This window comes from Ursus americanus, chromosome 36 (genome assembly GCF_024610735.1).
Source record: "Ursus americanus isolate L20-20 chromosome 36, mUrsAme1.1.p, whole genome shotgun sequence".
Taxonomy (NCBI): Eukaryota; Metazoa; Chordata; class Mammalia; order Carnivora; family Ursidae; genus Ursus; species Ursus americanus.
This window is the reverse complement of record NC_142162.1, coordinates 25,805,804-25,829,355: the sequence shown is the minus strand read 5'-3', so window position 1 is coordinate 25,829,355 and position 23,552 is coordinate 25,805,804. Positions and strand designations below refer to the sequence as shown.

At 39.0% G+C, this 23,552-nt stretch overlaps 1 protein-coding gene across 4 annotated transcripts in view; it reads right to left on the bottom strand.

Annotated features, from left to right (window-relative positions):
* The window catches only part of GANC (glucosidase alpha, neutral C), a 74,417-nt gene that overhangs the window by 38,174 nt on the left and 12,691 nt on the right, over positions 1-23,552 (bottom strand). For all 4 annotated transcript variants that reach the window (XR_015723146.1, XR_006775175.2, XM_045771380.2 and 1 more), the window contains 7 exons: positions 23,294-23,421; positions 17,975-18,157; positions 8,182-8,227; positions 5,283-5,349; positions 3,726-3,822; positions 2,496-2,676; positions 2,126-2,279 (listed from right to left, as the gene is read on the bottom strand). Coding sequence is in view for 2 of the 4 variants with exons in the window: in XM_045771380.2 (XP_045627336.2) it covers positions 2,126-2,279; positions 2,496-2,676; positions 3,726-3,822; positions 5,283-5,349; positions 8,182-8,227; positions 17,975-18,157; positions 23,294-23,421 (856 nt within the window). In the remaining 2 variants the exon portion in view is untranslated. The remainder of the gene's footprint in view (positions 1-2,125; positions 2,280-2,495; positions 2,677-3,725; positions 3,823-5,282; positions 5,350-8,181; positions 8,228-17,974; positions 18,158-23,293; positions 23,422-23,552) is intronic.

The window sequence follows — 23,552 nt, the reverse complement described above, 5'->3', positions numbered from 1 at the left end:
CTATTTTTAAAAAACGTAGCCATCCTGGGGCGCCTGGGTGGCACAGCGGTTAAGCGCCTGCCTTCGGCTCAGGGCGTGATCCCGGCGTTGCGGGATCGAGTCCCACATCAGGCTCCTCCGCTATGAGTCTGCTTCTTCCTCTCCCACCCCCCCTGCTTGTGTTCCCTCTCTCGCTGGCTGTCTCTATCTCTGTCGACTAAATAAATAAAATCTTAAAAAAAAAAAAAAGTAGCCATCCTAATGGATATTTCATGTGGTTTTGCTTTTCATTTCCCTAACGACTAATGATGTTGAACAACTTTTCATGTGCTTATTAATCCAACTGTACATCTTTCAAGAATTGTCTATTCAAGTCTTTGCCCATTTTAGAATTATCTTTTTGTTGTAGAGTTGTATGGGGTCTTTATATATTCTGGATACTAGGTCCTCATCAATGTATGATTTGCAAATATTTTCTCCCATTCTGTTTATTGCCTTTTCACTTTCTTGATAATGTTCTTTGTTGCACAAAAGCTTTTAATTTAAATGAAGCTGAACTTAATCTATTTTTGCTTTCTGTTTGACTATCTATTCTAAGTATCTGTTGCCAGATCCAAGGTCATGATGATTTACCCCTGTTTTCTTCTAAGAGTTTTATAGCTTTAGCTCTTATATTTATGTTGCTGATTAATTTTGAGTTTTTCATATATGGTGTTAGGTAGGGTTCCAACTTCACTTTTTGCTCTGGTGGCTATCCAGTTGTTCCAGTACCATGTGTTTAAGAGACTATTCTTTCCCCATTAAGTGGTCTTGAAACTTTGTTGAATCAGTTGGCCACGAATGTATAGGTTTATTTTTGGACTCAATTCTATTCTATTGGTTTACATGTCTGTCCTTATGCCAGTACCACACTGTTTGGATTACTTTATAATAAGTTCTGAAATTAGGAAGTATGAGTCTTCCAGCTTTTTCCCCCCAGGATCGTTTGGCTATTCAGGGCCCCTTGCAATTCCTCATGAATTTGAAGATCAGCTCTCCCACTTCTTCAAAAAATGACTTCTGGAATTTTGGTAGGGATTGCAATGAATCTGTAGATTGCTTTTGGTATACTGTCATCTTGACAACATTAAGACTTCTAATCCATGAACATGGGATGTCTTTCCATTTATTTAGGACTTCTTTAATTTCTTTCAGGAATGTTTTGTAGTTTTTAGTGTGTAAGTCTTTCACCTCCTTGGTTAACTTTATTTCCAGGTAGTTTATTCTTTTGGATGTTATTGTAAATGGAATTATTTTCTCAATTTCTTTTTAGATTGTTCATTGCTGATACACAGAAACACAACTGATTTTGTATGTTGATTATATACCCTGCAACTTTGGTGAATTTCTTTATTAGCTCTGGTAGTTTTTTGTGGATTCTTTGGGAGTTTCTAAAATGTTGGATCACATCATCTGTGAATAGATAATTTTACTTCTTCCTTTCCAATTTGGAGGCCTTTTATTTCTTTTTCTTGCCTAACTTCTCTGACTGGAACTTCCAGTACAGTGTTCAATAGGAGTGGTGAAAGTGGATATCCTCCTTGTCTTGTTCCTAATCTTAGGGGAAAGCTTGCAGTTTTTCACCCCTCGATAGGGTGTGAGCTGTGGATTTTTCATAAACGCCTTTTATCATATTGAGGAAGCTTCCTTCTATTCCTAGCCTTCTAAGAGTTTTTATCATGAAATAGTGTTGGATTTTGTCAAATGCTTTTTCTGCATCAACAGAGATGATCTTTTACATCTTTTAAAGATAAAATGCTTTAGTGCTAAAGCCAGTGGTATATTTTAATGGAGAAGAGAACATAGAAAAGTTCAGGTTGGGACACTGATTATCTGAGATAAAGGCAGAGAAAGCCCAGGGCTTAAAGTCTCCAAGGGAAGCAGATGGAGAATATTAGGGATTAGAGAGTGGAGAGTTCTAGCCCCAGTATAACATTTTACCAAGCTGAATGGGATGAAGGTGGGAGAAGTGCTTGCTTCTTGAAAAGCTTAGGTAAATTGTGTATAAATTCTACATGGTGTGCAACAAATATTAACTTACAGTGATGATACACACAATAGAGGAAATATAATGGAACAAGAGGCTGGCACCTCCACTTGCAAGTACCTGTAAGGTATGAGTACTGCCCGAAGACATCAGAAGGCGTAGGTCCTGTCAGCAGAAAAACATCAATGATTCCACTCTCTGACATCCAGTGCACATCAGTTCGACATCTGACCTTTTGTTTAGCTGCAACAGGGCCCATCTGGGTCAGTGTGTACTAGAAAAAGAATGGAATGAAGTTCTGAAAAATTTCCCTCTAACCTACAATATGTAAGTATCATCCATATGTAAGTAACAGGTACATATTATTAACTTTCATCGATTATACTGCAAAGACTTTGGTGGCAGAGAACTGTCACTACAAAGCCCAGGATTATGACTACACTGGTTTTGTTTCTTATGTAAGACATGCAGCCACGATCCATAAGCTCACCTTTACTGCAGGCTCTGTATTGATCTCCACTAGTGTTTCGGAGGCATTGAGCCAAAAAATGCCTAGAGTTCTGCCTGGTTTGTGGGCCAGGAGATAAGGCACTGAACCATAAATGCCCATTTTGTCATGTATTTTATATCCATATACATCCAAGTTATAAAGACGGTATGCATCACCATCACTGAAACACACAAAGATGGCCCATCATCAGTTACAATCACAGGTATAATATTAACGAATAGTATAGCTCCATTCTTCCCTGCAAACACTTGAGTTCTATCCATCTTTCATGGCTAAACTCTTACCACTTCCCTAACCCAACCAGGGTTAATACAGTTCTCCTCCTTTGATTCCTTTGGCATCCCCTCCTGTGACAACTGGCATGCACGGTCTCATATCTTAGATATCTTTTCTGAGTATCTCTTGTGAGGTGAGGACTGTTTCCTGTGAATTCTCCACAACAGCAAGTACACAGTAGATATAATGGGCAAATTTCGTGAGTAATTCTCTGCTGCTAAAACAAAATGACAGATAGTGTCTTAACATGCTTCCACAGTGCTGAGTAGGGAGAGATGGGGAACTGAATTGGGGTGGGGAGCCCAAAGCTTGGCAGAGTTTCTGATTCACTTGTTACTACACCCATGTATTGACCTGTTGTGTAAACAGCATCTGAACCCAGCAAACCTGATCAGACTCTGTTTCTCTTTGGTTTTGCTTCCTCTTAATCTGATGTGTCTGGGATTTACTTGTCAATAGTGTTAGTTGGAAATGATCTCCCTAAAGGAATCAAAGGTGACCTGAGATGCCACACTTTTCCATTCTCTGGCTCACTGTCTTTTTTGGTAAAAGCCTTTTTCTAGGTCAGTGATTTTCACAGTATATTCTCCCAGGTTGCACAGAGAGGCCTTGAGGGGTGAAGGCAAAACCTGGGGAGATGGTGTGATAAAGCCATCTCCCCTACTTCACTCACAATAGTTCCGTATTTTTACTTCCTCTGTATATTTTAGGTTCAGCATTACAGTTTTTATAATTCTCAAATTTTTGCCAAAAAAATAAGATAAAAATTGAAAACCACTGCTCTTAAAGTTCTTAAAGATCTACAAGCATCATCAAAGAGGAAAAGGCTAGGCACATACTGACCCAGGCTCAGACAGCTCCCATATTTTCCCTTCAAAAGTTTTCCAGTCCAGAAACCAGAGCATCCTGTAAGAATTTTTGTTTTCACTTTACCTAGTATTTTTAAGTTGGTGTGATTCTGCATGTTGTGGGATCCCGTAGAGATGCTCAAATCCATGCAAGGAGAAATCCAAACCAATGGAGGCAGGACCTATAGGGATCAGGATACTGAGTTTTGCTTCTCCATAGGGCAATCAATTAAGGAGAGACTCAGTTACCTATGAGTGTAGCAAGATGACTAGATGAGGGATCGAGAGACCTGAGCTTGCCCTGATCAATCAGTAAATCCCATGTGCGACCTTTCTGTAAGATGTCACATTCAGATGCTGTGAATACAGTATGAATACACAGTATTCACAGTATCTGAATACAAACATGCACAAGGCAAAGTTCTGGTCACTTGTGAGTGTTTCCTTAGCTATGCGCTAAAGCTCTCTGTGTCCTCATTTATGGTACATCTCCTTTCTCTCTGTAAAATATGGCCATGAAACTTTAGATTTTTTTTCTAATCTAAATTTTCCTAAAATGTATAGCATGCTTTTTTATATTAGGAAACAAAGGATATTGAGCAATTTTAATCTTCACTAGATAAAAGACAGGGGGTCTTCCTATGATCATTTATTCTTATTGCATACAGGGACTGTAATGTCAAGGGCATCAGAAAGATCTTTCCTGGCTCCTCAAATACCCCTTCCCTGTGATCGCAGATATGTTAGTTTTTTTTTTTAAACTAGAGACAAAGTCCTTTATTTAACAATTATTTTAGAGATATGGGAAAAATGCAAGTAACTGGGAGAAATAACAGACTTAAATTCACTCTTAGGTAAAAGAATTTGACATGAAATTGTCCTTATTTAAAGGAATTTATGGAAAGGGGATGCTACAGAGAAGGTCAAATAGATTATGATGCTGCAGAAAGGAAAGCCTGATGGCCTCCCTACTGATAAATTTTGGACATGTTGTCAGTCCTGATCATTATACTAAGCTATAGATATAGATGCCAGAACAGAAATTCTCAAGGTGTTAGAATTTATCCCACTGGTAAGAGGGAGGAGGAAAGTATTTTATCCCACTGGTAAGAGGGAGGAGGAAAGTATTTTTTCCAACTCTTTAAGCCCCAAGTATCTGAACTGTGTATCCTAAAGAGACAAACTCTGCCCCCGTCAACCCCACTATCACTAAGTCTAGTGAGAAATGTCACAGATGGGCGTGATACTCATGAGAATGATGGGGAGGCCTGGGAAAGGTTGAGAACCAATGGCTTGCAATGTTGGAGCTAATGAGATCTAGAACTTCATTTCTCATCACTTGACTCTCATAAAAATAGAATGTGGAATTTGTGGCTCTCTGATACACTGAGTAGTACCAGCAGTGTGCTGACCCAGGCCCCTAACATGAGGCCTATACTTCTCTTACATTCCCCACAAAAGGTACACATTCATTATTTCTCTGTTGCAGTGCATTATGGAAGAATAGAGGACTCAAATCTGAGATTTCTGTTCCCCTTACAGAAATCATTTGTTTGGGTGCCAAGGCTCAAGGGACTTTAGGTAGTGATATTTAGCCATTTTGGCAAGATCTCCTTTAATACTACACCAATTTCAATTTTACCATTCACTTTGACATCCACAAATTTTCCGAATTTCTCCTCCCACAGGCCCAGATCCTCTTGGTCTTCCTGATGGCACAAAAAAAGGAGCAAATTGAGTTTATACACTGCAACAAATGTGGTTACCACAATAGCACATTTTATTTGGATTGTTAAAAAATTAGACTGAGAAAATGAGTCTATCTTTTAAAAGACCTGTTTGTGATGTCAGTATATGTACTAAATTTTATCTGTGTTCTATATAAATGCCAGTAATCATCCTCCTTATGAACTGCAGCTGAGATGAATATAATTTTTTATTGTGGTAGAATAGACATAACATAAAATTACAATTTTAACTATTTTCCACTTTAAACATTTTATTTATTTATTTATTTATTTATTTATTTATTTATTTATTTATTTATTTATTTATTTATTTAAGTAATCTCTACACCCAACGTGGAGCTCGAACTCATGACCCTGAGATGAGGAGTCACATGCTCTACCAACTGAGCCAGCCAGGCCCCTCCCCACTATTCTTTTTTTCATTTTTACCATGTTAAAGTGACGTTAAGTATATCCACATTGTTGTGCAACTACCATCACCATCCATCTCCAGAACTTTTATATCTTCCCAAAATCTCCATACCCATTAAACAATAACTCCCCATACCTTCCACGCCCAGCATGTGATAACAACCATTCTGCTTCCTGTCTGTGCGAATTTGACAACTGCGAATACTGCACATAACTAGAATCATGCAGTACCTGTCCTTCTGTAACGGGCTTATTTCACCTACTATAATGTCTTCAAGATTCACCCATGTTGTAGCATGTGTCAGAATTTCCTTCCTTTTTAAGGTTGACTAACAGCCCACTGTATGTATATACCACATTTTGTGTGTGCATTCATCTGTCAATGACTGGGGTTGCTGGACTGCTTTCACCGTTTGGCTACTGTGAATGATGCTGCCAAGAACACAAGCATACAACTATTCGAGTCCCTGCTTTCCCTTTCGGATATAAATCCGTAAGTGAAACTGCCGGACCATATTGTAATTCTATGTTGAATTTTCTGAGGAACTGCCTCCCTGACATGAGTATCTTACATGGTCCAAAATGATGTGAAAGCACTTTGAAAAATGCAGTCTTTACAAAAGTCAGATTTTTTAAAAGTCTTTTTTCTTGTAAACACGTGAGGCAAGAATAATTAAAATCAAATAACTGAGGTCAAGAAGCAAACATTTTGGATGAGATGGGTACTTCCCCACCCTGCTTCAATTAGCCAAACTACTTAAGAAGTCAAGACTGCTCAGGTTCACAAACTTTTCATGTAGAGCTAATAAACTTTCTCGGCTTTACAGGTTTCCTTTCTCGGCTTCACAAGTTTCCTTCTTCTTCTCTGGTAGAATGAAAAAGTTTTCAAAAATTGTGTGTGTGTGAAATGCATGTTTCTTTTAAAAAATGAGCCCCTTGCCCATTTCTAGGTAGTTTCTTCATAATCATAAGCTTCTGTAAAGTGAGGCTCTGTGTGCATGTATGTTTACATGACATCGGAATTCTTAATGTAGGGACTACTATCCTTGTCTGTGGGTGGGCTTTAGAGTTTGTGAACTCCCTCAAACAGTATTAAAATTTTGTTCTACAGAGATGGCTCATAGCTTTCATCAGATTCTTGCAGGGACATCTATGACACAAAACCACAATCTAAGCTATCTACTTAGAGGTCTCCCCAAAGCTGATTGGACATGTTGTCACAAAATTAGGTAAGGCTATGTCTTAGTTGTCCTTCTCTATTTGAAAATGGGAAAAACATTCTCTCTCATAATCATCAGCATGGGTCAAGTTTTCAAGAGGAAGAAGCATGTCCTTACTGCACTGGAAATATTTTTCACCATTCTTGGTGGTCATACCTACTGTCAGGGATCCTTCAAAGACGCACGTGGATTTGGATGAAGAGATTTCTGGAATGCCCATTTTCCATAATTTAGCTAAAATAATCTTTTAAAAACAGGCACCAGACCACATAGCTCTGCTGCTCACAACCTTTCCATGGTTTTCCTTTGCCCTTAGGTTAAAGTCCAAAAAGGTTAACAAGAAATAGAAGAATGCCAGCTCCATGGTAATGGGGGACTTTGATTTATTCAACGATACATCTCCAATTCCTTGAACAGTGCCTGGCATATAGGAAATACTCAACAAATGTTTGTTGAATGCAAGAATTATTATAAGACTTCCCACAGAATTGCCCTGCCTATCTCTCTGGCTTTGTTACCTTTGTTTTTCTTTCCCCTACTAAAAAGTCTACGTATTTTTAAAATTTCTTCAAATGTCCTCCTTCCTACCTCAAGGTCTTTGAATATGAAATTCCCTCTATCTGGAATATTCTTTTCCCCCCTTTGACTAGCTAATGTATCCTCATAATCAGTTTTGGTTGGAAAATCATTTCCTTCAGGAGGTCTATCTTGACCCTCCTCTTGGGCAAATTCCTCGTCATATTCTCCTATAGCACTCTTCTGTCACACTTCTCATGCTTACACTTGGTCAGCGTCCATCTTTCCCCTTAGATTCTAAGATTCATGAGGACAGGCTGGGATTTGTTTTATCCACTGCTGATTCTCCTTGTCTAGCATAATGTTTTGAACTGGGACAAAAGCAGACACTCAGGAATTACCTGTTTTATGAATGAATGAATGAATGAAAATGAATGAATGAATGAATGAATGAATACATGAATAGACAAATAAATGAAAGAATGAGATGACAAGGTGAGCAAAAGAGACAGGTGGTCCCATTTATATGCAGTAGAGTATTTATCAAGTACCCGTCTGTGAGAGGAAGGGAACAGAACAATTATATTCCACATCATAATAATGGCGAAAGAGATTTAAAAAACATGAACTGCTCAATCTAGATTACCTGAGAAGCGTCAACTGATGTGTCCTCCTTATTTTCTTTGGTAGCTCTGTTTTAATATAAATAAAGTTGGTTCACTCATGGGAAGACTGACAGAATTTTGTTCAATGATAAAGATTTTAATTTCCAAATTTTGAGACCCCATTAATTATATCTTTTAACTTATTAAAAATAATGTCATTACAAAAATAAGTTTATGAAACTGAACATTTATGATGAACATTAACCCAGTAGCTTAATTTATACATGTAATACAGAATCCACTATTGCAACAAAACATAGGCAAGCAAGGTAGAACACAGCTGCCCTCACCCAGTTTTACCCTAGTACAGAGCAACGTACTGTGCCGTGACAACTTATTCTACCACGTACAGTTGGATTTGGGTGCTCATTTCTTCCCATTCGTAGCAATACTGGACCTTGTACACTTTTAAAATCTTTGCCGATCTGAAATTTTAGAAAAGACTTTCCTGCCTCCTGACAGTGTTCTGATGGAGTCTCAAAGTTTTTACTTTAGCTGCCGTATCAATGCATTGATTAGCATGGATTTTGTAAAATAGGATTTTAAAAACTGGAATGTAATTTGTTAAACAAAAAACCCCTCATTAAACAAAAAAGAATTTTTAGAAAAGACAATACATTTCAATATGAATTTCTTTCACTAAAGCTGTAAACTTTTTTTTTAAAGATTTTATTTATTCATTTGAGAGAGAGAGAGAGAGAGAGAGAGACAGCCAGCGAGAGAGGGAACACAAGCAGGGGGAGTGGGAGAGGAAGAAGCAGGCTCCCAGCAGAGGAGCCTGATGTGGGGCTCGATCCCAGGACTCTGCGATCACGCCCTGAGCCGAAGGCAGATGCTTAACTACTGAGCCACCCAGGCGCCCCTGTAAACTTTTTACATTAAGTGGTGTTTCTGTTTCTTCTGTAAATTGTCTATGCATCCATATTATATGTGTAAAATACGTGTATGACTATGGAAGGGTATATAATGTAACTTCAGAGGTTAAAGAATAAAACTAAAGTGAACAACTGTGAACACACATAAGGAACAGAGATGACTTGTTCCTTCGGAGTTCCTGTGTGCCTCTCCTCAAATGTATCATCCACCTCCTCCCCCTACCCTTGAGGTAACCACTTTCCTAAATTTTGTGTGAAATTATCCCCTTGCTGTTCTTTATAGCATTCCCACAAGTGTATAAGTTCTCAAACATATATCTGGTTTTGCCTTTAAAATTTTTTTTTATACAAATAGAGATATACTGTAACATACTTTTTTCACTTTATTTTTATTTTTGGGGGGGAATCTTGTTTTAATTTGCAATTTCCTAATGCGATATGATGTTGAACATCTTTTCACGTGCTTACTTGACATCTATATATCTTTTTTGGTAAGGTGTCTTTACAGCTCTTTTGCACACTTCAAAGTTGGGTGATCATTTTCTTATTGTTGAATTTTAAGAGTTCTTTGTATATTTTGGGTAGCAGTCCTTTATCTGATGCATGTTTTGCAAATATTTCTTCCAAGTCTGTGGCTTGTCTTCTCATTTTGTTGGCACTGTTTTTCACAGAGCAATAGTTTTTGATTTTAATGAAGCCCAATTTATCAGTTATTTCTTTTATGGATCCTGCCTTTGGTAGTGTATTAAAAAATCATTTCCATACCCAAGGTCATCTAGGTTTTCTCCTATGTTATCTTCTAGGAGTTTTATAAAAAGTTTTGTTATTTGACATTTAGATCTATTTTTGTGAAGGTCTATGCCTAGATTCATCTTTGAAATATATTTTTAATTCAAGTATAATTAACACACAGTGTTACATTAGTTTCAGGTATACACAGTCTAATGTTTCAACACTTCTATACATTATTCAGTGCTCATCATAAGTGTACTCCTAATGCCCTTCACCCACTTCACCCATCCCCCAACCCACCTCTCCTCTGGCAACCACCAGCTTACTCTCTACATTTAAGAATCTGGGTTTTGTGGGGTTTTTTGTCTCTTTTAATTTGCTCATTTGTTTTGTTCCTTATATTCCACATATGAGTGAAATTATTAGGTATTTGTCTTTCTCACACTGACTTATTTCACTTAGCATTATACCTTCTAGATCCAACCATGTTGCTGCAAATGGCAAGATTTCATTCTTTTTTTATGGCTAATATTCCATTGTGTGTGTACATATATATGTATATACCACATCTTCTTCATTCATCTATGGATGGACACTTGCGCTGCTTCCATATCTTGGCTATTGTAAATAAAGCTGCAGTAAACAAAGGGGTGCATGTATCTTTTTGAAATAGTGTTTTGTTTTCTTTGGGTAAATACCAGTAGTCAACACTATTTATTGAAGAGACTGTCTTTTCAGGAACTGTATGTTTCTGCTTCCTTTGTTGAAGAGTAATTACCTGTATATGCATGGATTTATTTCTGGACTCCATTCTGTTCCATTGATCTATGTTTTTGTTTTTGTTCCAATACCAGGCTCTTTTGATTACTATAGCTTTGTAGTATACTTTGAAATCAAGGGACATGATATCTCTAGCTTTGTTCTTTTTCAAGATTGCTTTGGCTATTTGGAGTCTTTGTGGTTCTACACAATTTTTAAGATTATTTGTTCTATTTCTGAGAAAAATTTCATTGGTATCATGACAGGGATTGCATTCAATCTATAGACTGCTTTGAGTAGTGTGGATATTTTAACAATATTAATTCTTGCAATCCATGAGCACAGTCTTTCCACTTGTGCTGTCTTTGTTTCTTTCATGTCTTACAGATTTTAGAGTTCAGGTCTTTCATCTCCTTGGTTACATTTATTCCTAGGTATTTTATTCTTTTTGATGCAATTGTAAATGGGATTATTTTCATAGTTCATTATTAGTATATAGAAATTTCTGTATATTAATTTTGCATCCTGCAACTTTAGTGAATTCATTTATTCTAGTAGTTTTTTGGTGGAGTCTAGCATTTTCTATATACAGTATCATATAGTCTGCAAATAGTGACTGTCTTCTTTTCCTACTTGGATTTTCTTTTTTTTTCTTTCTTTCTTTTCCTTCTTTCCTTTCTTTTCTTCTTCCTTCCTTCCTTCCCTTCCCTTCCTTCCTTCCTTTCTTTCCTTCCTCCCCCCACCCCTCTCCCTCTTTCTTTCTTTGTGTTTATTGCCGTGGCTAGGACTTCCAGTACTGTTGAATAAAAGTGCAAGAGTGGGCAACCTTGTCTTGTTCCTGTTCTAAGAGAAAAAGCTTTAGGCTTTTCACTGTTGAGTATGATGTTAGCTATGGTGCCATATATGGCATTTATTATTTTGTGGCAGGTTCCTTCTATACCAACTTTGTTGAAAGTTTTTATAATGAATGGAGGTTGAATTTTATTGAATTCCTTTTCTGCATCTATTGAGATGATCATGTGATTTTTATCCTTATTTTTGTTAATGTGGTGTATCATGTTGATTAATTTGTGGATACTGAACCATCCTTTCATCCCTGGAATATTCAGTCCCATTTGATCATGATGTATGGTTCTTTTAAAGTATTGTTGAATTTGGTTGGTAATGTTTTGCATAGGATTTTTATATCAATGTTTATCATGAATATTGGCCTCTAATTTTCTTTTTTAATGATAGGTAATGGCCTTACAGAATGTAGTTGGAAGCATTCAATCCTCTTCAATTTTTTGTAATACTTTGAGAAGAATAGGTATTAACTTTTCTTTAAATGTGTTGTAGAATTTGCTTGTGAAGTCGTCTAGTCCTGGACTTTTGTTTGTTGGGAGCTTTTGGATTACTGATTCAATTTAATTACTGGTAATTAGTTCAAATTTTCTATTTCTTCTTGATGTAGTCTTGGAAGACTATTTATTTTAGGAAAGTATCCATTTCTTCTAGGTTCTCCTATTTGCTGGCATGTAATTGCTTATCATGGTCTCTTATGGTCCTTTGTATTTCTGTGGTATTGACTGTAACTTCTCTTTCACTTGATTTTGTTTATTCGAGCCCTCTCTTGGTGAGTCTGGATGAAGGCTTATCGATTTTATTTTTTCAAAGAACCAGCTCTTCGTTTCATTGATCTTTCTATGAAGTCTATTTCTTTTATTTCCACTCTGATCTTTATTATTTCCTTCCTTCTAAGAACTTAGGGCTTTGTTTTGCTTTTTGTAGTTCCTGTAGGTATAAAGTTACAATGTTCATTTGAGACTTTTGTTTCTCAAATGAGGTAGGCCTGTATTGCAATAAACTTCCCTGTTAAAACTACTTTTGTTGCAACCCACAGATTTTGGACTACTGTGTTTCCACTTGCATTTGTTTCTACGTATTTTTTTTACTTCCTCTTTATTTGTTGACATATTAGTTGTTTCGTGGTATGTTGTTTAGCCTCCACATGTTTGTGGGTTTTTTTATTTTCCAGTTTTCTTCTTGTACTTGATTTCTAGCTCCTTAACATTATAATTGAAAAATATGCTTGATAAAGATTTCAACCTTCTTAAATTTATTGAGACTTGTTTTGTGGCTTAATATGTGATCTAAACTGGAGAATGTTCCATGTCCACTTGAAAAGAATGTATATTCTGCTGGTTTGGGATGGAATGTCTATACGTGCATGTATGGTGTATAAAGTTCATCTGGTCTAATGTGTCATTTCTTGTTGGGTCTTTCCCTTTATCATTATGTGATGGCCTTGTCTCTTGTTACAGTCATTGTTTCAAAGTCTGCTTGGTCACTTAAATTCAAGCATATTCTAAATGCACTACATTTTTAATCCTCCCACACCATGTTTTATGTTTTCAATGTCATATTTTACATCTTATTATTTTGTGTATCCCTTGACTAATTATTGTAGGTCTAGATGGTTTTAATACTTTTGTCTTTTAACCTTGTACAAGCTATGCAGGTGGTTGAACCACCACCTTTATTATATGTGTGTCTTTACCAGTGAGATTTTTTCTTGCATAATTTTCTTATTTCTAGTTATGGACTTTTCTTTTCCATTTAAGGAAATCCCTTTAACATTTCTTGGAAGGCTGGTTTCGTGTTGATGAACTCCTTTAGCTTTTGCTTATTTTGGAAACCCCTTATTTCTCCTTCAATTCTGAGGGATAACCTTGCCAGGTAAAGTATTCTTAGTTGTAAATTTTTCTCCTATCAGCACTTTGAATATATAGCATCACTCCCTTCTGGCCTATCAAGTTTAGGGGATTCCCTTGTATGTAATTAGCTTTTCCCTTGCTGCTTTTAAGATTTCCTCATCTTTAACTATTGATACTTCCACTGTTATGTGTCTTGGTGTGGGTCTCTTTGGGCTCATCTTATTTGGGTCTCTCTGTGCTTTCTGTACTTGGATGTCTGTTTCTTTCAGGAGATTAGAGAAGTTTTCTGCCATTATTTCTTTTTTTAAAAAAAGATTTTATTTATTTGAGAGAGAGAGAGAAAGAATGAGTTGGGGGAGGGACCCAGAGGGAGAAAAAGAAGCGGACTCCCTGCTGAGCGCAGGGCCCAACACAGGGCTCGCTCAACCCCAGCACCCTGAGATCACGACCTGAGCCAAAGTCAGATGCTTAACTGACTTTAGCCACCCAGGTGCCCCCATTATTTCTTTAAATAGGGTTCCTGTCCCTTTTTTTCTCTCTCTCTTCTCCTTTTGGGACCCCATAAAATGTGAATGTAAGTATGATGTCCCAGTGGTCCCTGAAACTATCTTCATTTAAAAAAATTCTTTAGCACAATGTGTTCAAGATCCATACATCACATCAAGTCAGACAGAGAGAGACAAATACTGTATGATCTCATTTATATGTGGAATTAATTTAAAAAACCACCAAACTCATAGAAAAAGAGATCAGATTTGTGGTTACCAGAGGTGGGGAGAAGGAGCATCAGATGAAGGTGGTCGAAAAGAACAAACTTGCAGTTGTAAGATAAATAAGGACTAGGGATGTCCGTACGACATGACGATACAGCTAACATTGCTGTGTGATAAATAGGACAGTTGTTACAAGAATAGATCCCAGGAGTTCTCATCTCGAGGAGGAATTTTTCTTTTTATGGTGTCTAGATAAGGTGGTGGATGTTAATTAAAACTCGTGTGATAATGATTTCACAACGTGTAAATTAAGCCATGCCGTACACCTTAAGCCATACGGCAATATATGTCAGTGATTTCTCATTTAAGCTGGAAAAATAAAGTTTCTTTCCATTCAAAAAATAAAAATAAAATAAAACAATTCCTTTTCTTTCTGCTGCTCTGATTGGGTGATTTACAGGCCCTGTCTTCAGACTGCTGATCTGTTCTTCCGCATCATTTAATGTGCTGTTGATTCCCTCACGTATTTTTCACTTCAGTTACTGCATCCTTCAGCTGATGGGTTCTTTTTGTATTTTTACCTCCTTGTTGAAGTTTTCACTGTCTTCATCCGTTCTTCTCCTGAGTTTGGTGAGCATCTTTATGACCAATAAATTCTTTATCTGTTGGATTGCTTATCTCTGTTTCTTTAGTTCTTTTTCTGAAGTTTTGTCTTATTCTTTCATTTGGAACATAGTCTTCTACCTCCTAATTTTGCCTAAGTTTCTGTTTCTATGTATTAGGTAGTCACATCTCCTGATCTTGAAGGAGAGGCTTTATGCAGAAGGTGTCCTGTGAGCCCAGTAGCACAAACCCTCTAGCCACCCCAGTCGGGTGCCCCAAGAGTGTTCCCTACGTGGGCTGTGTGTACCTTCCTGTAGTCACTGGGTTGCAATTGGTGCAGACTCACAGGTGTGTGGGGCTCTCCTCCAGCATGACCGTCGGTGAGGTCTGACTCTGACTGCTGTGGTCATGCTTGTTAATGGGGCTAGCCCCTGGCCCATCCGACTGAGAGGCCTGGTTGTGACTGTTGTGGATATGCTGGTGTGTGGGACTGGTCCCTGGCATGGCTGGCTGTGAGGCCTGGCTATGACAGCTGTGGGTGCACTGGTGGGTGGGCATGTCTCCTGCGTGGCTTGCTGAGGGGTCCAGCAGTGATTGCTGTAGGTGTTCTAGTTTGTAGGGCTGGCCCCCCAGGGTGGAGGTGCTTAGGAGGGGTTCTGGTGCTAGCTAGCTAAGGCTGCCTGCTTCAAGTGCTGTGGTTGAAGGCTGCTTAGGAGGAGCGCTAATGCTAGCCAAAGGCGCCCACCAGGAATGCCAGGGTGCAGAGACACTTGGGAGGGGGTCCAGGCTGGGAGGTGGCTTGGGTGGAGCAAGTCTGCAGGGGAACATGGGGCAGCGTGAGTGGCACTAGCACAGCAGATACAGTGCCAGAAATGACACCCCCCTGATGCTGGGCCAGCTAGGGAGAAGCATACCCACCAGTGCATCTGTCCCTGGAGGACATTCCAACAGATTCCTGCCATTCTGGCACATGCCCTAAAATTAGTCAATGGATCTCCTTCGCATGTAACCCAGGCGTTTTTCAAGTGGTTGCCTTTGTGCTGGGGCTCAAAGCCAAGTGTGACTGTGCACATGCCATTTAAGAGCAGAGTCTCAGTTCCCTACTGCCCTCTGACTCTCCTGGACACAAGAACTGTTGGTTTCAAAGCCAGACATTACGGGAGGTCATCTTCCTGGTGCAGGTTCCCTGGGATATGGAGCCTGATATGGGGCTCAGAACCCCTGTTCCTCAGGGCAGGCGTCTACAGTTGTGACAGCCTTCCACTTGTGGGTTGCTGCACTGGGGGTGTGGGACCTGACTAAACCATGTCTCTGCTCCTCTGACCCATCTTGATGTGTTTTTTTCTGTATATCCTTAGTTGTGTATGATCTGTTTTGCTAGTCTTTAGTTCCTTCTCAGAGATAGTTTTCTTTCTTTTCTTTTAAAGTAGGTTCCACGCCCAGCATGGAGCCCAGTGTGGGGCTTGAACTCACGACACTGAGACCAAGATCTAAGCTGAAATCCAGAGTCAGCCACTTAACTGACTGAGCCACCCAGGCGCCCCTCAGAGAGAGTTCTCTATATGTAGTTGTAGATTTTGATGTGTGTGTTTGAGGAGACGAGCTCAAGATCTTCCTACACCGCCATCTTGATTTTGCCTCTTTTTATGGTTTTTTTTTTAATGTGTAATTTTTTTCATCTGGGATTAATTTTTGCTAATGTTGTGAGGTTTGGATCCAACTTAAAATTTTTTCCAGGTGGATAATCTGATTTTCACAACACAAACGTACATGCTGGGAATATGAACTAGCACACAACCTCTACGGAAGGTAATTTGGCAGCGTGGTCAGAATCACAGATTCACAAACCATCTGGTCCGCAACTATACTTCTATGACTCTAGTCTATGGATGTACTTGCATGTATGCAAATGACGCATATACAAAGTTATCCATGAAGTAAGCAGTTGTAAAACAAAGATTAGAAATAATTTTAAAGTCCATCAAGAGGGAATTTCCTAAATGAATCATGGTGTAACCATACAATAGAAACTATATAGCTGCTTTAAAGAAATTAGGAACTACCACACTGGTAAAGGAAAAACAGCAAAGTGCAGAATAACGAGTCAAGGCGGTATCATGTGTGTCAAGAAAGGAAAAAACAAAGCACATATGTATTCTACTGTATAAGCATAAATTATCTCTGGAAGAATACACAAAAAACCAGAAACGCTGATTACTCTTTCAAGGATGGAACTGGGTTGCTCAAGGACAAATGGCGAGGGAGACCTTTCACTATATACCCCTTTGCAGCATGTGCTTATCCAAAAAATAAATTAAAATATTACGGCCCAACTTAGATATCACCTCTCAAACAAAAATATGGGAGTTTATTAAAAGAAAAAAATATTTTAAATATAAATAACCCGGGTACTGGGTATACAGGTATTTGTTATGCAATCAGTATTTTTCAGTTAAAAAAAATAACTGAATATACTAACAAGTGGCAGTATTACAGGTATTTAAATTTTTCTTTTCAATATTTTCTATTTTTCCTACAATGAACAGCTATTTCTGTAATAAGAAAATAAGATTTTTATATATAAAAAAATAAATAAGTTGAAACCCAGAAAAAATCACTATGTGAGAATAATGAATGTTGAATGTTTTCTACAGATTACATAAGATGTTCATTATTAGGACAAAAGTAGAAAGTACAGACTGGGGAATTAAAAAACAACAGTGGAAAAAATGGAAGAAGAATTTCCCCTTATTACGTAACCTCCTAGTTCATGTCACCCCCACACAAACAGCTTTGATCAAGTGATTGTTTACCGAAAATTCTTGGACAAGTATTCAAATGTAAGGTAACTCAAGTAATTGTAAGGGGATAAAGTGAAATTCTGAAGACATGTCAGTTCACATTAACATTTATCAAGTCTCGGGGCGCCTGAATGGCTCAGTCATTAAACTTCTGCCTTCGGCTCAGGTCATGACCCCAGGGTCCTGGGATCAAGCCCCGCATCGGGCTCCCTGCTCAGTGGGAAGCCTGCTTCTCCCTCTCCCACTCCCTCTGCTTGTGTCCCCTCTCTCTCTGTCAAATAAATAAATAAAATCTTAAAAAAAAAACCTTTATCAAGGCTCAACACAGTGTTTTTAGGGTTGTAGAGCATAGAGAATGCCATCAGTTAAACACATAGGATATGTTAAAGAGTATCAAGTTGCAAAAGTCTGGGAATAATTCTTGTCACCAAGCCTGCATTTACTTGCACAGGTGAAAAGATGAAATATCTCAGAACAATATTTCAGCAAATAAGGCAACCAGTTTTCCATGGCAATACGTCAACTATTTAGGCAATTAGTAATCACAATCAGGTTTTCTGTAGTTCTTTGTATGTCAAGTAATGTGCAACAATACCTTTGCTTGAGAGGAATCTGCAGGTGCTCAAAGTACAATTGGCCCAGGGAGTTTATGCTCATCACAACCTCTTCTTCAGACACCAAATCTATCTTGAATGGGTTTGCTGTGATATGACACTTCAGATCTCCTTTTCCATCTGCCAGTACCAGACTATCTGCATCCCCTGCACATGAAATCAACCTAGAAAATAAAACAAGAAGAGAAAAACAGGTTTACATGGCTCAATGTGATTCTCAGTTCAAATTAATGCGTAAATGGGGAGCCTGGGTGCCTCAGTCAGTTAAGCGCCTGGCTCTTGATTTCAGCTCAGGTCATGATCTCAGGGTTGTGAGATCGAGTGCTGTGTTGGGCTCCATGCTGGGTGAGGAGTCAGCCTGAGATTCTCTCTGCCTCACCCTCTGCTCCTCCTCACCCTGCCACCCCATATGAGCTCTCTCTCTAAAAAAAAAAAACAGAATTTGTAAATCAATATTCATGTGACGTAGCATAGATAAGGCAATGGAAAAGCAGTAATTGAGAGCATGGGTTTTGGTGTCAGAAAGCCTGGACTGAACATAGCTCTATCATGCACTAGGTGCATAACTTTGGACAAATTAATCAGTCTATCCAGTTCTCAGTTTCCTCATCTATAAAGTAGAAATAATAAAAGGAAGAACAAATAGAGCTTCCGGGAAGAATTAAATGAGATCACGCACACAAAGCACTTGGCAGTGGCTGGCACGTAATAAGCACTCAATAAATGTTAGCCGTCATCATCATTACCTTGGTCTGGACAGTCTAGTAACACTTTGGTGCACTGAACACTTTGTTTTTCTCTCTCATCCCAACCATACACTCAGAAATTAAGGAAATAACCTAGATTGGATTTTGACCCACTGAGTCCACAGTGAGATGGAATCTCTCCTGACTCCCATCAGTCCCCAGTTTGACAGGTAGACTGTTAGGATATTCTGGATCCCCAGGAATTATGTAAGCTCACAGGCAGCACTTAAAATCCCTCAGATATTTCTCTTCTTGGTGCATAGTCACCCTGGTAAATGGTCACATGCCTCTTTAGGGAAGGTGAGGTGGGATATTTTATGTTCTTATTATATCCTTATCAAGTCCTACTCCATGGATTCTAGGCCTCCCCCTCAAGCAAGATGCCTGGGTTCTGGAAACTGTCTGGAGTTGGGTGAGAGGTTGTATCTCACTGTTCATCAAACCTAAAAGGAGTTCTTTCAGTTGTTTCACCTTAGTACATCTATTTCAGTCCAATGGACCCTTTGGTACATTGTTCACTGGCCCAAGAGTTAAACCATTTTGGGTACAGACCCTGCTGCACATTATGAAAATACGTTCACCTTGTCTTTAACAACTACATGCTGCTACTTTGATTCTGCCACCTGGAGTCTCATCATCTTCACTGAAATCAGGGAGCCCATTTTTTAAAATTTTTATTTATTTATTAGCATGAGCAAGGGGAGGGGAAGTGGGAGGGGGAGGGGCAGAAGGAGAGAGAGAAGCAGACTCCCTGCTAAGCAGGGATCCTGCCCTGACTTGAGGCTCTATCTCAGGACCCTGAGATCAGGACCAGAGCCCAAGGCAGACACTTAACCATTCAGGCACCCCTCAGGGAGCACATTTTGATGGCATCACTTCTCACCACTATGTCTAGCTCATAAAAGACACTCACTCACTACAAGGCTTTCCAAGTGTTCCCTTACCAATTTATTTCTCAGTGAAGGGAGTATCTTTTGGATCCTCTTGGAGAACAAAATCAAGGGCTAGATGAGCTGTTGAGTATGATATATCCACTTCAACATCTTTACCTCCCTAAGTCTATGGGTCATTTCTTCTACTCTGTGCCAAAGAAATTTCTGGGATCTCAACTTCATTCAGCAGAGTCCATAGCTGAATACAGATTATAATTAACCAACCAAGCAAATAATTAGATCCACTCCCAGCTGTCCAAGCTAGCATATCAAATCCAGATTCTCTGGTACATGTACTCATGTCAATAAATTCAATTCAGTCTAGGAGCCCCTCAGAAATCATTTTCATCCATATCCCAGGTTTTTGCCAATAGAAAATCTTGTAATTCTTTAGGTGTACGGTTTGACTATAATAAGCTCCCTAGGCATGCTGGGCTCTGATAGTGGTTTTAAAAGCCGCGAAGTGGCGGGGGGCGGGGCTGGCTCAGTCGGTTAAGCATCTGCCTTCAGCTCAGGTCATGATTCCAGGTCCTGGGATCGAGCCCCATGTCAGGCTCTGTGTTCGGTAGGGAGCCTGCTTCTCTTTCTCCCTCTGCCCCTCTACCCCCACTCTCCTCTCTCTCTCTCTCAAATAAATAAAATCTAAAAAAAAAAAAAATAATAAAGGCTGTGAAGAGCAGTAGGGATGAGGCACAAGGAGCACAGGAATCCCCCTGCACAATATATCAACACAGGGTGTCCAACAAGGTAGGATCAGCTTTGTAAGAGGAAAAGGAGCTGCTTCTGCTGGAACAGGAGGCTTGGTGGAATTCTGAGGTTTGGGTATTCAGTTATTCAAATCTTCCCAAATGTTGCTATTTAGTTTTCCCTTTTCCCAGTTAGTGCCCTAAATTCACAGAACTGTTGAGGCTGTGAATTAAACTCATGGTTTAATATAGCGAACCACAGAATCAAACTCTGTATCTGATTTTCAGCTATAAGGATTCGGCAGCAACAAGAGATATGAGAGACTTTTAGGATTGTCATAAAAACTTATTCGGTTTCTGACAATGCCTGAGGTAAGAATTTAAAACCCGAGACTGTACTTCTCTTTCTTTAAGTTCTTCAGTTAAGTTAATACGAGGTCACTTTGGAGTTTTGAGTTCTTTATGACAGTCACGCTATGCTATGCCCTATTGCTTGCTCTGCAGGGGCCATACTTTCAATACGCACTTCATTTCAGTTGACCACAGGTAGTAATTTAAGTAACTCTGCCATGGAATGCTGTGGTTTATGCTAGTTGTATTAGCTTGCTAGGTCTGCCACAACAAATGCCATGCTGGGTAGCTTAAACTACAGAAATTTATTTTCTCAAAATTCTAGAGGCTGGAAGTCCAAGATCAAAGTGCCAGTGGGTTTGGATTCTTCCGAGACCTTTCTCCTTGGCTTTCAGGTAGCCTTCTTGCTATGTCCTCACACAGTCGTCCCTCTGTCTGTGATAGTTGTGTCCTAATCTCCTCTTTTTATGCGACACAAGTCATATTGAAGAGTCTACTCTAAGGACCCCACTTTAACTTAGTTACCTCTTCAAAGGCCATACCTTTAAATATAGTCACATTCTGAGGTACAGGAGGTTAGGGTTTCAACAAATGAGTTTAGTTGGGGGGGCGATTCAGTCCGTAACACTATCTCATCGTTTGATGATAATCAGGTCCTTGTTCTCTTCAAATCCAGCCAAATCAGCTAACCAATCTCATATTCCCATCCTGGAGGGTTTATTGCCTATAACTCACTTCTGATACCAAAGACTATATCAACCAAGAGTCAACTGTAGGTTAAAGAAAAAACTCTGGCTATTCTAAGTAGAAAATAGGTGATTTAATAGGGGGGAATTAGGAGCTTACAACATCATGGGAAGTGTTAAGGTAATAGTAATGACCCGCAAAACAATACTGCATAACTGTATGGTCAATGGAACTTCTACTGCAGCTAGAATCCGGAAGCTGGATAATCAGAAGTCACTATGGCAACTGCTGGGCTCCAAGACCATGCCACGCTAGGTCCAGAGATCAGGAGACTACCGCCCTCTCTAGTGTGCCTCTAGAGACATTCTATGGCTGCCAAATCCACACTACCAAACTGGGAAGCTCAGTTCTGAAATCAAGATCCCTGTAAGTGCATCTGATCGGTAGAACCTGAATTTACCAGTAAGTAGATGCATGGGAATATGGGAGATGAAAGAATGTAGTTTTTAGCTCTCTAGTTACTGCAGTAGCCAAAGGTGCCCTAGAATGAGGTTGGAACAGAAGCATAATATGCCATATTTACTACACAAAGCTAGTTATCACCCTGACCGCAAAACATGGCAATGATAACACAGAAAAAGAAAAGTATGGATAAATTTTACTTAAGAACACAGATGAAAAAATGTTAAAGGATCTACCAGTAAAGTGAATCCTCCAGGATAGTAAAAAATAATATACTGTGACCAAATACACACACACACACACACACACACACACACTCACACACACACACTCACACACGTGTGTGCATAAACCAAGTATGCACACAAATTGCAAAGTCTTTTTTTTTTTTTTAAAGATTTTATTTATTTATTCGGCAGAGATAGAGACAGCCAGCGAGAGAGGGAACACAAGCAGGGGGAGTGGGAAAGGAAGAAGCAGGCTCATAGCAGAAGAGCCTGATGTGGGACTCGATCCTAGAACGCCAGGATCACGCCCTGAGCCGAAGGCAGACGCTTAACCGCTGTGCCACCCAGGCGCCCCTACAAATTGCAAAGTCTTAAGAACAGTCTCTTTTAAATTCCTATTTCCCAAGTTCTTAGCATATAGTAGCAGCTCAATGAATAGACCTATTAAGAATTTATGATGATTCTATAATTAAAATAATTTCTCCTTATAATTTATTGACTTTATTAAGTTTTTTATGGAAAAAATCATCTACATAAAGCTATGATAATGATATAGTGAAAATTAAAGCATCTGGCATAATCTTATATTCCCTTGGTGAAATATTATGAAAAAACAATAGGAATCAACCACAGAACAAAGTTGAAATATCACTGGAAAGTGTGCTGAGAACTGAAGATGTCGCAGGTATATGGAAAATGCTTTTTAATCCCCAGAGATTTTTTTTTCTCACCTAGACGCTGACTATTAATTTATCTCTGACTCTAAATCAAATTACATGCTAGACTTCTGAGACTCCCTTAATTAAAAGTGAGCCAGCCTAACTGTATAAATTATGGTAAGCACAAGAGTCTGGCTAGTGTATTAGATCTCTGGAGCCCTGCTGCTAATCTGAGTAAATTAAATAGCTCTGCTTCTGCTTGTTCCCAAAGTCTGGTTGATGAATCCTTTTCTTTGTGAAAAGGACAGCAGGGATCAGAAGCTCTGCCTCTCATTTATAAGTGCCAATAAAGCACATGGTGGAGGAAGAGAAGACGGAATGGATAACATACAAAATGGATAAATTTATTCCCAAATCACTGAAAATGAATTTGGCAAATGATCGTAGCTTTGAACAGAGAAAACAGGAGGCACATACAAAATCTGCTACTGAAGGTATGATAAAAGCCTATAATGAGGGTGTATCCAAGATCTCTTGTTCCTTGACTTACCTTACAGTGCTGGGCTTGCTTGTGAGGACATCGGGAACTTCATATCTGGGTTTCAGGGGAGTTTCTTCATTGATTTTAAGCCTGAAAATATTTCCCTCTATACCATAAACTTCAACCAGAAGAGGAACCTGGGAACAGACACCAGATTAGTTTCAATAGGTTATTACCCCAGTGATGGTCAGTTCTACAGGCAAATTGCAATAATTAGAAACTACATTTGGGGCTCCTGGGTGGCTCAGTCGGTTAAGCATCTGCCTCT